Consider the following 13,688-nt stretch of genomic DNA (forward strand, 5'->3'; position numbering starts at 1 on the left):
TGGTTTGGTAGAGGAGCTAGGTGTTTTGTATTTGGTACTTGATTTAAGAATGGGGCTGTAGTGGCGCACGCCTTTAATCCCAGCACTTGGGAGGCAGAGGCAGGCGGATCACTGTGAGTTCGAGGCCAGCCTGGTCTACAAAGTGAGTCCAGGATGGTCAAGGCTACACAGTGAAACCCTGTCTCGAAAAACAAAAACAACAACAACAAAAAAAAAATACTGGGGCTGGAGAGATGGCTCAGCGGTTAAGAGCACCGACTGCTCTTCCAGAGGTCCTGAGTTCAATTCCCAGCAACCACATGGTTGCTCACAACCATCTAAAATGTGATCTGATGCATACTGTATACATAATAAATAAATCTTTAAAAAAAAAAAAAAGAATACTGTCCCTCTGTTGTTAAATGTGTACTATTCTTTTCTTCACTTTCATTATAATCTTCTGATTTGAGAATACTGTTTCTTTTCTCTTTCTTGGCTTCACAGACTGCTCTTTTCCTTTAGACTCCCGGTTGCTTTGTGTCGTCTTACAGGCAGTCTTACTTTGGAATAGGCTCTCAATGGAGGGGTGGACTTCTCTCTCCTTTGACATTCTGTAAAAGAAAGCTTCCGTTGCATTTGCTTTTGATCAAATAGATGGCCCACATGCTCATTTAACACTGAGCCTGTAAAACGGGTGCTTATTATACTAACCATTGAATCAGTTCAGTGTATGGGATTCATTTTGTAACTGTAGAAAATAAAAGTTTGACTTGTCATTCCATATAAAAGTGATTTGGATAGATTCTTCAAGTGCATTTTTGTGTCTATATTTCTCATTTCCAAGAGTCTCTTAAAGTTGTGCTGTATTAAAACTTTGATTATTGATTTGCTAAGGCTGCTGTAATGAGCACTACAGAGAGATGTAGACATGGGCAGGCTGATTCCCCGGATGCAATTCTTGGATTGCAGATGGCTTTCCCATGTCTCCACATGGTCTCTGTGAGCATGTGTTTACATTTCTCCTTTTCTCTAGGATGCTGGTTAGGTAGGCTTACCATTTGGACCTCTTAAAAGATCTCTCCAAATGTATCTCATTTAAGGTGCTCTATATGGGAGTTTCCTGGGTGCATCTAGAGCCATGTTTGACTGCATATTTGACAGGAGTGATGAGTGTTTTCAAACCCAGGTCAGTAAGGTCAGTATAATGTATGTCACATTTCAAAGAGGGCAGCATATACTTTAGCCCCAAGGGCTTAGCCCTCTTACTTATTTTCTACCAAGAGATTTCCTCTGCTGGGCAGTGGTGGCAGATACCTTTAATTCCAACACTGGGGAAACAGAGCCAGGTAGATCTCTGAGTTCAAGGCCAGCTTGGTCTACAGAGTAAGTTCTAGGATAGTCAGGGCTGCACAGAGAAACCCTGTCTCAAAAAAACCAACCCCCCCCCCAAAAAAAAGAAATGGGGTGGGTGGTTGGTTGGTATTTTCTTAAAACAATAGACTTCTTGATCTAGTAGACTGGTAGACACATACTCAAAATCACTTTCTTTTTTCCATAAAAATGGCATTGGTATTTCATTGCCTAGACTAATTTCCCTGCGGTTCTTAAAATGAACAAATATTTAATAAACCATGAAAACAAAACAAAACGTGTCAGCACAGTAGTTTGCTTCCTTGGTGTTCTTTGTAAGGCGACATGAGCATTGTTTCGTTCTTTGTCTACCTGCCTCTTTTTCTAACCTTCTCCTTCTTCCTCTCTTGTGATTCTATAGGATTCACATTTCAGTTTGTGTGTAGCTGGGCAGGGCCTCGCTATGTAACCCAGGCTCTTCTTTAGCTCACGATATAGCTCAGACTGGCCTCAAACTTGAAGCAGTCTTCATTCTTTAGACTCCTGAATAGTAGGGTTACAAGTATACACTACAATGTGTCATCCCACTGAAACTAGGTCTTTTTATTTCATAAGAAGATTATCTTCTTTTGTTGTAAAAATATTTGAATTCTAAATAGTAATTCTGTTAGAACGTAAGCTTCATATTGTACTGTTTTATTCTGGGGCTAAAAGTGCTCTCCCCTCTCCTTTTATTAGATTATTACAAATAACAAGTATTCAGGTAAAGTCTAAATTTAGTGTTACTGTGCACAGTGTATGTAGTGTATATACTTGGTGTGAAAGCTCATGTATTGTCTTCCTCCCAGCTGGTATGATGTCAAGTGATTGTAATACAAGGTGTTTTCTTACAGTGCCCTTGCTGCCAGTTCCGAGCCAGCCAAGGCCTGCCGTGGGACCCCAAAGATTCCCAGTGAGTAGCTGCTGTTCTTCTCTCTGGCTGGGGGTAGCACATAGTAACTAAGAGGTACTGCTATTGTACTTGCGTGACCAGAAACAGTGTGTGCATTGGTAAATGTTGACTGCAGTGGAAAATGTTTATTAAAACCTTAAGGTCAATGGATGTTTGAGAGCCGAATTAATTTTAAAATTGCTGAATCAGGACTATCAGGATGCCTTTCATTTTAAAGAATGTGAATTCTGACTTTGTCATGGTCCTCTGCTGAGGGCATGCCTCACAGGTATGTGTGAGTCTATGTATCAAATTCCAGGAAATAAGAATGAAGTGCTTGGTTATTAAAGAGCTGAGGTTATTCCTGAGCCACTGCTTTCCTGTTCTTAAGTGAGAAATTTAGTTCTGAAACAAAACACACACTCATGTGCTTCTTGTCATTTATCTGGAGCTAGAAGAAAAAAAAGTTTAGTATTTGTTTAAATATATGCATTTTATTAAATACTTGTTCTTTTTAAGAACTGTGGGGAAATTAGTCTAGGCAATGGAAAAAAAGAAGCAGTTTTGAGTATTTGGATGGAGAGCCTGTCTACCAACCAGGTGCACTGAGAAGTCCAGTGTTGGATTCAGGGTTTGGAGTACATTTTAGACACTCCTTGGTGTGTGGCTGTTATTTGTGGTACCTTCTGAAATGGCCTTGTTCCCATAGTTAGCTAAGGTTTTTCCTTAGATTGCTGTTCAAATTGTATAAATTTAGTTTTTAATTAGGTTGGTTACCAACCCCTATTCAGAACCTTTTTTTAAATGACATTCCCGGGTCCCATGGTGTCATTCCATGCATATGTGAGGAAGCACTTGTCTCCTTGGTTTAATTTGAAGTGCTGCTTTCCTTTCCTCAGGCCTGTGTGAAATTTGCTATTGGTCTTGTTTTCATGTTTAGTTTGTATCATGGTGCTACAATTTGATATAAAAAAGAAATTCTGGTTTTCAGAAATTTACGTAATTTAATATTTTTGTGAAACAAAATGCTTGTCAACATGAAATTAATGTGCAATTTTTTAACTTAATTTTTACTTTTCTGTTGTACAAATAGGATTTTTCCTTTTAACTTTTATTTTGCAGTTTTGCAAATAGAAGTTTTCTTGGTAATAGAGGGAAAAACCTTCACGATGCTTTAAGAATATTACTAGAGGAAAATGAAAGCTCAGCACTTGGAGGTCAGAGGACAACTTAAATAAATTGCTTCTCTCCTGCTACCAGTGGGTTCCAGGGATGGAACTCAGGTGGTAATGCTTTGTGGCCGGCATCTTTGCTCTCTATTACTTACTATTCTAATGCTGTGAAGAGATACCATGTGCAAGGCAATTCTTACAAAAGGAAACATTTAATTGGGGGTGCGCTCTCGGTTTTAGAGGATAAGTCCCAGATCATCATGGTGGGAAGCACACAGGCATGGCACTGGGGCAGTAGCTGAGAGTTTTACATCCTGATGAGAGGGCAGGGAGGGGAGGTGTATATGAAGCCCAAGTAGTGTCTTTACTAAATTCCTGAGTAAAGTTATAAAGACAGCAAGACAATATTATGGTCTAATTAAGCTTTGGGCTACTGCTGCTCATGTGCACTTGAGACCCTATCCCAGCCCTTGTCAACAATTGAGAGGTAGTATTTATTACATAGACTTGCTTTATAAGGGGACCCACAATTCCCAACATATGCCTGTAATCCTAGCACTTAGGAGGCTGAGGCAGGATGATCTTGAGGTAGATGCCAGCCTGAGCTAGATAGGGAGACATTGCCTCAAGAAAAACAAAGGGACAGAGATTATAGCTCAGCTGCAGAATTCTTGACAAGCTGTTCAAACTAACACATTCAGTTAAGAAACCCAACTTTAGATTCCTCCGTTTACTGGATTTGTTGTATTTCTTTGGAGCATTAAATTAGATTTGAATTTGGAAGGCTTTGTACCAGTTTAACTAGAATTGGAAGTTAAAGAAAGTAAAGTTTGTCTTGTTCATCCTTGCCAAGTGGAGCACTCTCATGGCTCTGAGGATAGATAGTACCCTGGGCAGTGTGCACATACTAGTGCACAGCTGGTTCTCCTGTCAGTAGGAGTTGTGCGACAAAACATTTCCTGGGGAGTTGCAGTACACACATGTACTCATCCCAAATAGGAATCCCATAACACACCAAGGTATGGAAACCACTGAAGTCCAACTTGAGTGAACCAGTGAGTTTGGGGGCTTACTTACAGAAATATGGGGGAGAGGTTACTTACAGGAGCAGAAATGACTCAAAGGCAGCTGCATGGCCAGAGCCCACCCCACCATAGGTGACAGGCAGCTAACAAATCTGAGAACCTGGAACACACTGCATAGCCTGAAGGCTGCTCAGCCAGTTGAGAATGCCTTTTCCAGGTCCTGCAGTTGGTCTAAACCTCTTCTAGGCAGCTCTGCTGATTTTTACTTCTTCTAGGCAGCTGTTCTGGTCTGAGAGTGTCATCCCCCCCCCCCCCCCCCCCCCCAGCTCAGCTTCCTTGTGAGGGAGACCCTTACTCTGCCTTATTCTGGCAGGGAAGGGCCTTCTAAATCTGGTCAGTTTCAGGAACTTCTGAAGCTATTTAAAGCTGTTTAAAGAGTTTCCTGCAGGGTAGACTGTTTCAATCTGTAAGTAAACTATTACAAAATAGTAGAGTTGAGAATTTATTGGCACTTATGAGAGTGAGTAGTGTAGAGAAGAGAGAATGTTTAAATTTTTGTGTTTCTTTATCTTCAAGGATATGTTGAACTTGTAAAGGAGGATTAGGCAGTACATAGTTGAATTAGGTAAGATTCCTCTCTTTGTCTTACTGACTGGGAAGCAGAGAGGTCAGACATGGATAGGGGTGGCCCTGGCTCTAGGTCTGGAAAGGACCCTAGTGTGTTTTCTTTCCCACTAGAGGTAACTGCAGTAGCTTAAAGGCCCATTTTGTTTGCCAATTTTATGAAAACTTTAGAAACAATTAAGTACTAGTATATGTAGAAATTTTTCTTAGTGACTTTCCTTTAGATTTGTTAGTTTAATATGGTTTTTGTTGTTGTGTTTTGAGCGGTGGTACAGATTGAGCCCAGATTACTCCTGCCTTGCCTCTGTCTTGCCTCCATTACGTTAATACAGAGACAGCCTAACAGCAGATGCTTTTGCATGTGATGATTTAGCATTATTTCAGATATTCACTCTCAAGACTAAAATGTATTGTAAACTGTGTTGGTGTAAGACTGACAGTGACTATTAGATAATTGAACATTATCTTTTAGAACAAAGAGTTAAGTATCAAGGTGAGAAGTGCTGTAAGAAGATCCTGTTTTAAGTACTCAGTTTTAGAAGAAACTGCTATGGAGTTTCCTGGGTCACTGTTCACTGGGTCATGCTAGTCTTCACACATGGATGTGGTGTATTACCCTTTCTATCCATGTACAGTATTCCTTAGTACTTGTGATTTAAGCTTCAGGTTAAAAATTAGGTCTGGGCAGTGGATTTCCTTTTTTAATGTAATGAAATGGCCTTTTTATGTTTTCAGTCCAGACTTACAAATACAAATGATATTTTAGTTGATACTGATTAGAGACTGGCTTTTTTTTTCACCTCTATCTTGAGTCACTGTTAAAGTCTTCTGAATGTAAAGCACACTTAAGTGATAGATGCCCACAGGAGCTAACTAGTACCATCCAAGGCAGGGGTCATAGGGTCTCCTTTCTGGCCCCTTCCCTATTTGCATTCCCTACTGCACTCACCGCAGGGACAGAGCTTGCCATTGTCAATTCACTGCACATTTATGTCTTGTTTTCGTAAGAGGAAGCACGAGTTTATCTTATACCCAGGTCCTGTCTTTGTTTCTGTTTTAGTTCTACTTTCAGCTCAAGTGTTCTTGTTTTCATTTTAAAAATCTTGTTGGTGTCACAGCACTGAGACAGTCCTACTTTATATGTCCTCAGCATGGAAGGTTGTGAGTTCTTTCCCTAAAGTATATGTTTTTAGTTGTTTGTCCTAGAAAAGACATTGTTTGCTCATAGCAATGCTAAAGTGTCCATTGCTAGAACAGATGTTACTTTGAAGTTTTGATAGTTCCCGTTTTCATTCTCATTGCTGTTTTATATATAAGTCTCCATTTGAAGCAGTTGTTCTCAATCTGTGGGTCTCGACTCCTTTGGTGTGTCCCAAAATTACAGTTTGAACTAGCATTAAAAATAAATTTCTGGTTGGCGAGGTCACCAAAACATGAACTGTGTTAAAGGGCTGCAGTATTAGGAAGGTTGAGAACTACTGATTTAAAGCTTCTTTAGGTTATCAAAGCTGTTACAGTTTATTTTATTTCACACTGTTGTATTTAGGCTACTGATGTTCTGGTGACCAGCAACATATGGATAGGCTGTGGAAACTTTTCTTTTTTTTTTTTTAAGCTAAATTATTTTGCATGCAAAATATTTTGATCATATTTTCCCCTCCCCCACACCCTCCTTACCTCCCTAGCCACCCAACTTCATGTTCTGTCTCCCCCAAAATACCCCCCATGCACCCAAAACAACAGAACCAAACATCGAACAAAAGCTCAGTAAGACCAAAGCAAACAAACAAACAAACATACATTTAACACTGCACCTACCACCCACACACCGACAAACACACAACAGACCATAGTGTCTCCTAGTCATGGGGCCTGCTCTGGAGTATGGTTGATACACTCACGTGACACTCCATTGGAGAAAATTGGTTTTCCCTTTCCCAGCGGGTGTCAATTTTAAGTAGTGTCTTGGTTAGGGGTGGGACTTTGTGTCCACTTTGTTTTCTCCATACTGGTGTGGAATGATGTCTTGTTGTTCTTTGTTTAAATTAAGGATGAAAATATGTAGCTTTAAGTTAGAATTAGTCTGTAGCAGTGTCTGTATTGTTGACTTGACCTGACAAATGAGGCTGGTGCAGCAGAGCTCTGGGCCACACTGTGGTGCATGGTATCAGGTGTTGGTGATTGGGGCTTGCTGGATAGGGCCTGAGTGCTATTTCATGCAAATCATGTCTGAGAGACTGCTGCAGCAAATCCCATTTCCTTTCTGATTATAGCATCACTGATGAGAATCAAGACTATGCTCTCCAGGAGGGAAAGTCGTGCTTTTGAGTGCTTACAGTTTTTACAACATGGCTGCAATGCCTTATAATTATTAGCACTTAAGATAGGGAAGGGATGATGGACATTTCCTCTTATCAGATCTTTGAGAGGTAGCAGGAGAATGAGGTAGGAGATCCTACCAGCTGTCAGATATTGTCAGGCTTGCAAGCAGAGAATGCAGTTTAAAATGCAGGTGACATAATACCCAGCATCCTCCACTTGCTTCTGGGTTTCTGATTAATCATGATTACCATACATTATCATACCATCAAATTTAATCATATCAATGAATGCCCATCTGCGGCAGTAACAGGAGTAGCTAAACACAGTGGGAACAGCCATTAAAGGAAGAGATGGTTTATCATGGTGTGCATGCCTTATGCACAGGGCTGGAAGGTACAGCTGGGTTAAAGGCCACACTAACAACCCAAAGGCTAGGAAGTAGCTATTGAAATAGTTTCATATTGATTTCTTATACAGTAGCTAGAATCATTGCATTGCTCTGTAAAAACTACATTATAAAATAGTTGCTTGTCTGTTTTTTAGGTAAAAGTATTAAATTAAAAACAGCACACCATAAACTCTTCTGAGATGTGCAATGCCCTGTAAATAGACTTGTATCTCTTTTGCACTTGGTGTGTGTGTGTGTGTGTGTGTGTGTGTGTGTGTGTGTGTGTGTGTGTGTGTGTGTGTGTGTACGTACATCCACACATGCCTTGGTATTCCTATGGAGTTCAAAGGAGAGCTTTGTTTCTCTTCTACCATGTAGGTCTTCAGGTTATCTGGGCTTGGTAGCAAGAGCCTTTACCCAGTGAGCCCCCTTTTCTGTCCCTAGACCTAACTGAGTTCAATTTTACCATCTTCAATATAGTAATATAGCCCACCACCAAACTTGCAAACATGCAGCCACCAGTGTTAACAGTTTAGTAATGTAGCCACTCATGTTGGGCAGTGATAGAAAGTTAAAATCATGGAATTGCTCTCTACCCTAAGAAAATCTCTTTGTGTGTGTGTGTGTGTGATAGTGTTATGCTCTACAGAGAACCACCAGTTATTATGTTTTACTGCATTTGAAAGAGAGAGGGCATGCACACATCCCTAGGTCTTAGGGATTACTCCTGGGGATCTGTGCACTTTATGTATTTTGAGGCAGATCACTGACTTTATCCTAGAATGGCTATCCAGTGAGCTCTGGTATCCATTTTTGTCCTTCCTTTCCCAAGCACTAGGATTACATGTGTGCTTTCACACCTGAGTGCCCAAGATCAAACTGTGGTCTTCACACTTGCCCAGCAAACACGTTCCAACTGACCCATCTTCTAGCCTATAATATTTGGGTTCCTGGTAGTACAAATAAACCTGTTTAGATGTATTGTTTAAAAAGAAATCTTATTAGTGTGAGGGTAGGGCACCTGTGCATAGAGGCCAGAAGAAAGGCAGTATGACTTGATTTTCTATTATATGGGGCCTGGGGTGGGGGTGACAGGCCTGTGCAGCAAGCACCCCATTCCCAGCCATTCTACATTTTAAAGATAAACTTTGAAAGATAACGTAGACACATCAAAATGCATTTCTTCCCAGTGATTAGACTGTTTTGTTTCCTCACTTAAATAATATTCTTGTTAAACTAGTCTCTGAGTGCTTTATATGGTGATAATAAAGGACTGTGCCATCACACAGGATCAGTGTTGGCCTTGCCAGTCACTGGGCATTTTGTGCAGAGGTGTTATTATTTTCTCCACTTTACAAGCTGCTGGTAAGCTGAGTCTTAGAAGAATTAATTGCTTAAGCTTATATAGCTGTGCAGGATGTAATATTTGAACCAATGTTCAGTGCCCCTTCCCTTCATTTATGCTGTACCTGTCCTTAAATATCAACATGCACTTTAAAAAATTATTACCTGTATTTATTGTATTATATGTGTGTATGCATGCACATGTGTGAGGTCAGGGGACAACATGTGAGACTCAGTTCTTTTTACCCTGTGGGTCCAGGGGATCAAATTCAGGTCATCAAGCTTGGCAACAAATGCCTTTACCCACTGAGCCATTACACCAGCTCTCGACATGCGCTGTAATAAACTTTGCTTTAAGAAAGAGAGCTTGAAACCCAGGGAGCCAAACCAATTCTACAAGGCTGTAACAGTCCTTGGGTGTTCCTGGAGAGAATTTGCTAGTGGGACCTGTCAGGGGCCTGGCTGTACTAGGATATGTCACAGGTGGTGCACTGCTTCATCTTGTGGCAGAATGCAAGGTGTTTTGGAAGGTTGCAAAAGCAGTATTTTATATGACAGGGTTTTAGCTTGCAGTCACCATGCTAGTTACTGCTTGAATCAACAACAGTGCCTTGCATAAATGTTCCTTCATTCAGTTTTCCCCGAACATGAAACTAATACTTTGTTCTTTGGAATATTCAATTTGTATCTATAAATATAAAAATGCCTTCCAGGAAAATCAATGTATTTAAACAAGGCAAAACTTGAAAGAAAAAAAAAAATCTATGGAGAATGCTCAGATAAGAGGATTAACACATTGTGATAGAAGGGTGTAATTTTAATTATGTCAGGGGTCACTGGTGGTCTTTATTCTTTGCTTTTAACCCATTTAATCAGAATTAACTGCGAGGTGTTCTTAAGTGTCAATTGGTTTCTTAGAAAGTTCTTTGCATTTTAAGTGAGATTAATAAATGAAAACATGTTATACAGGAAGGTTGTAATTTTTTTTTAAAAGATTCAGGAGATTTCAATGGCATTGGTAAAGTATTTAATTAGTCTTATTAAAATATACCAACTGACCCTTTTATAGAAGCTGATAAGTGGCATAATAGCAATTGAGGCTTTTTTATTCTTGTCTTTATATGATTAAGTTTTTGCTAAGCAATTTATGCAGTTTCCATTTTTTATAACTGAAGTTATCAGTTCTTTCTGAATAGGATTAATATCGATAATGTCATATAATTAACAAGAGATGCAAAAAAGTGAAAGCACAGTCTGTACAAGAATTATGAGGGGATGATAATCTCTTACTTGAATTTTTAAAGGGATATAAAGAAAGCAAAACAGCAGTATAAATGGATTATAGGATAGTCTTTTATTTCCAATGGCAGAAGCACTTTAGTACTGAAACTTCCATGACAACACAGTTGTAAAAAAAAAAAATTATGCATTTGGTGGAGGGAATTAGTCATTCATTAGCCTTTTACCCATGTGGTGGTAGGAATCACTGCAGGAATGACATGGTAAAGCCAAAACTCAGAGCCTTGTCTTCTGTGGCTGGTAGATGGGAGGAATCTCAAGTGTGAGCCTCTTTCTGAGCTGCCATTCATCTATGGTTGAATTCTTAAGCCCCAGTTTCTTCATCCTATGAAGGAGTAGTGGCTTGTTGTGTCTGTGTTTGTGTGGAAGGGAGGGGTTGTATGTATTCTGGGTGCAATATTGTACCTCACTTGTGTGGGCAAGGATATAGTGATTGTAAGTGGGGAGGAATGAGAAAGGGAGAGAAAGTTTGGGTTGATGGGGACGTATGTCTGTTGCTTTTCTGCTCAGCTGCAACTCATTCCAGAGTAAGGCTGGGAAGTTGGCGCATGCCAACTGAAGCACCCTAGGCTTAAAGGAATTAGATGACATTGTGGCTGTGGCCTTCTGGGATCCTGGGCTGGAGTAATGGTAATGGAGGCTGAACCTGAGGATAGCAGAAGCACAGCCTGGCTGGGCAGAGGGAAACAGGAAAGAAAGGAAAGGAGGGCTGAGATGTGGTTCCAGCTAACAGTCCTGAGCCCTAGCCCCTTAACCCTACTTACAGCAGACTCCTTAGCATAAGCCCTAGCAGGAGTCAGAGTCAGCATGTGCGGGTAAGGGTTCCCCCTCCTGCTGTTTGGCAGTCCTCAGAAAAACAGTGAGTGTAAGTCTGGGTGGCGGTTGATTACCTAGATGGCTTCAGAGTGCCCATCTCAGGAGTACACAGTAGAGTGGGTTGACCTTCCAGGTGGAACTGCGAAATGTTCCTACCACATGATTTGTCAGATTCCATGTATATTGATTGACTCCCTGCTTCTGACCCCGATGTGGCCTCTATATTTGCAGGCCTGTGGGAAAAGAATAAGAGTAATTTATGGGAGGCTTTAGCTTTCTTGGTTAGAGATGCCACTCATTGTGTATGTTCTCCTGGCCACGTGGCCCTCAGGGAAGGCTGCATGCCAGAGCCTTGCTGGTTCTCAGAAGATGGTGGATACACTTGGGGAACTCTAGCAGCTGTTTTTGGAGGAGCGGGGCTCAGGTTGGTTTAAACAAATGGTACCGGTATGTATTGGTATTTTAGTGGAACCCAGGTTCTTTCAGTTACAACAGGATACCTTTTCCCCCCTACTTAACTGCCATCCACAGACAGGAGCCTTTGGCTAGCACTTGGACAAATTCAGGGAATTACTTACATAGATAATATAAAATGGATGGGTAATTCTGCCATGGGGCAGACTCCCTCCTGCTAACCTTATTCTTTGAGAAATTTCTCTTGAAAGGGGGTTATTTCCAGTGTATTGATCTGCATTTCTATTTGGATTTAACCCTGAAAAGTACTTGTTACTATGTATGGGGTGAGTAATTAGAGCTGGACTTTATGTATCTTACAGGTGTTTAAGTCTTAGTTCAATGTACAGCAAAGTGACAGGCTAACAGGAGTCTTGGAAGTAGACAGCTGACTGTCCAAGTAGCTGACCCTTCAAAGAATAGCTGTTGCTTCTAAGAACTGGGGAGGCAGATTCCATGTTTATCTTTCCTTTATTCTCCAGTAACGTTACACATATGAGAATCTAAAGGTGTGCTATTCTCACTTGTTTTCTGTCTTGAAACCCGTGGTCATCTCGGATCTTGGTTTCAGATAGTAGTCAGCTCAGCAATCTTTAGGCCAAGACCCTAGTCCATCCTCCCTAAACTCCCCCCTCCCTTCTCCTGCCTTGTGTCATGCTATAAATACCTTTGTACTTTGTGGAGGCCAATGTTTTCGTGTGCTGCAATACTTCCAAGTTTAGAATGTGAGGCTTGGTATTAGCTTCTTGTTAGAAGTGGGACGTTATTGATCTACTAACTCTAGCACTTCATGGTAGCCTGTGTGCCAGGCCTTGTGCCAAGTGAGGAAGACATATTAGTGTCTACAGTAGACATGGCATTCTGCCTCACAGGCCTGGTGATTAAAGGTAGAGAGAAATGAGAATGGACTGGAGAGGCCAAGGGATTCGGTTTCAACTCATTTGTTTCTTACAGGACAAGGAAACATGGAAATTATCAGCAGTCCTGTTTTATTTCACAGTCTAGATGACCATTTGCAACAATGTCATGCAAGAGTAATAATGACATGTTTGATAAGGTTAGGTACTGCCCAGAGTAGAGTACTTTTCTGTTCTGTGACTTTTAGGTTCTATTGTTAGTCCTATTTTACAAATGAGTAAACGAGGGTCCAGACATCAAGTCACCTGCCCCTGGGCTGCAGCTGGGACGTAGCTGGGCAGAAGGACAGTGCTGCAGTCAGTGTTAGAGTGAACATTCAGTCTCAGCTGAGCTCTTAAAGGTTCATCTTGAAGCCAGAATAATGTTCTGCTTAAGCATTTACCATGAGCCTTAAAAAGCTCTTCTTATGTTCCAATGAGCCAGAGAATTACCGTGGGAGAAGCTGGAGACTTTGCTACACACCTCACTTATTGTAATGCTTGTGAATATGCACTTAAGCAGTATAGGGTACCTAGAAAAGAAAACTTAACAGTATTAACATTCCAGGGAGGCAAGATTTGAGATCCCATTAGATTTTCAGTTTAATATAAAAGGGTGTCTTTAGAAGTTATGAAGATGTAAAATATTCTTCTGTGGACTCTGATCATGCATAGAGACTCAAGAAGTAATGGGCCTGGAGCAGGGAGGATAGCTCACTTGGCAAAGTAATTGCCAAGTAAGAATGAAGACGTGAGTTCAGCACCAAGCACATATAACAAAGCTGGATGTGGTAATCCCAACTGTGGTGAGATAGAGACAGGACGATCCTTGGAACTGCTGAGCAGCCAGTCTGGCTTGCTTGGTGAGAGACCTGTCTGAGAGAACAGTGTACACCTTAAGAAGAATGACAGCTGGGACTGGACTCCAGCCACCACACACAGCTGCACGCACATGACGCAGTGTACCTAGTCTGCCATAGCTTGAAGTTCTTTTTCGTTTTCAAGACAGGCTTTCTCTGTGTAGCCCGCTTTGTCCTGGAACTTGCTTTGTAAATCAGAGGCTGGTCTCTAACTCATAGAAATTTGTCT

At 41.0% G+C, this 13,688-nt stretch overlaps 1 protein-coding gene across 7 annotated transcripts in view; it reads left to right on the plus strand.

Moving 5' to 3' along the window:
- Positions 1-13,688, plus strand: part of Rbm33 (RNA binding motif protein 33) — a 99,757-nt gene that overhangs the window by 50,438 nt on the left and 35,631 nt on the right. For all 7 annotated transcript variants that reach the window (XM_051152216.1, XM_051152217.1, XM_051152221.1 and 4 more), the window contains one exon: positions 2,223-2,281. In XM_051152216.1, the coding sequence (XP_051008173.1) occupies positions 2,223-2,281 (59 nt within the window). The remainder of the gene's footprint in view (positions 1-2,222; positions 2,282-13,688) is intronic.

Source organism: Acomys russatus, chromosome 10, assembly GCF_903995435.1.
Source record: "Acomys russatus chromosome 10, mAcoRus1.1, whole genome shotgun sequence".
Classification (NCBI taxonomy): domain Eukaryota; kingdom Metazoa; phylum Chordata; class Mammalia; order Rodentia; family Muridae; genus Acomys; species Acomys russatus.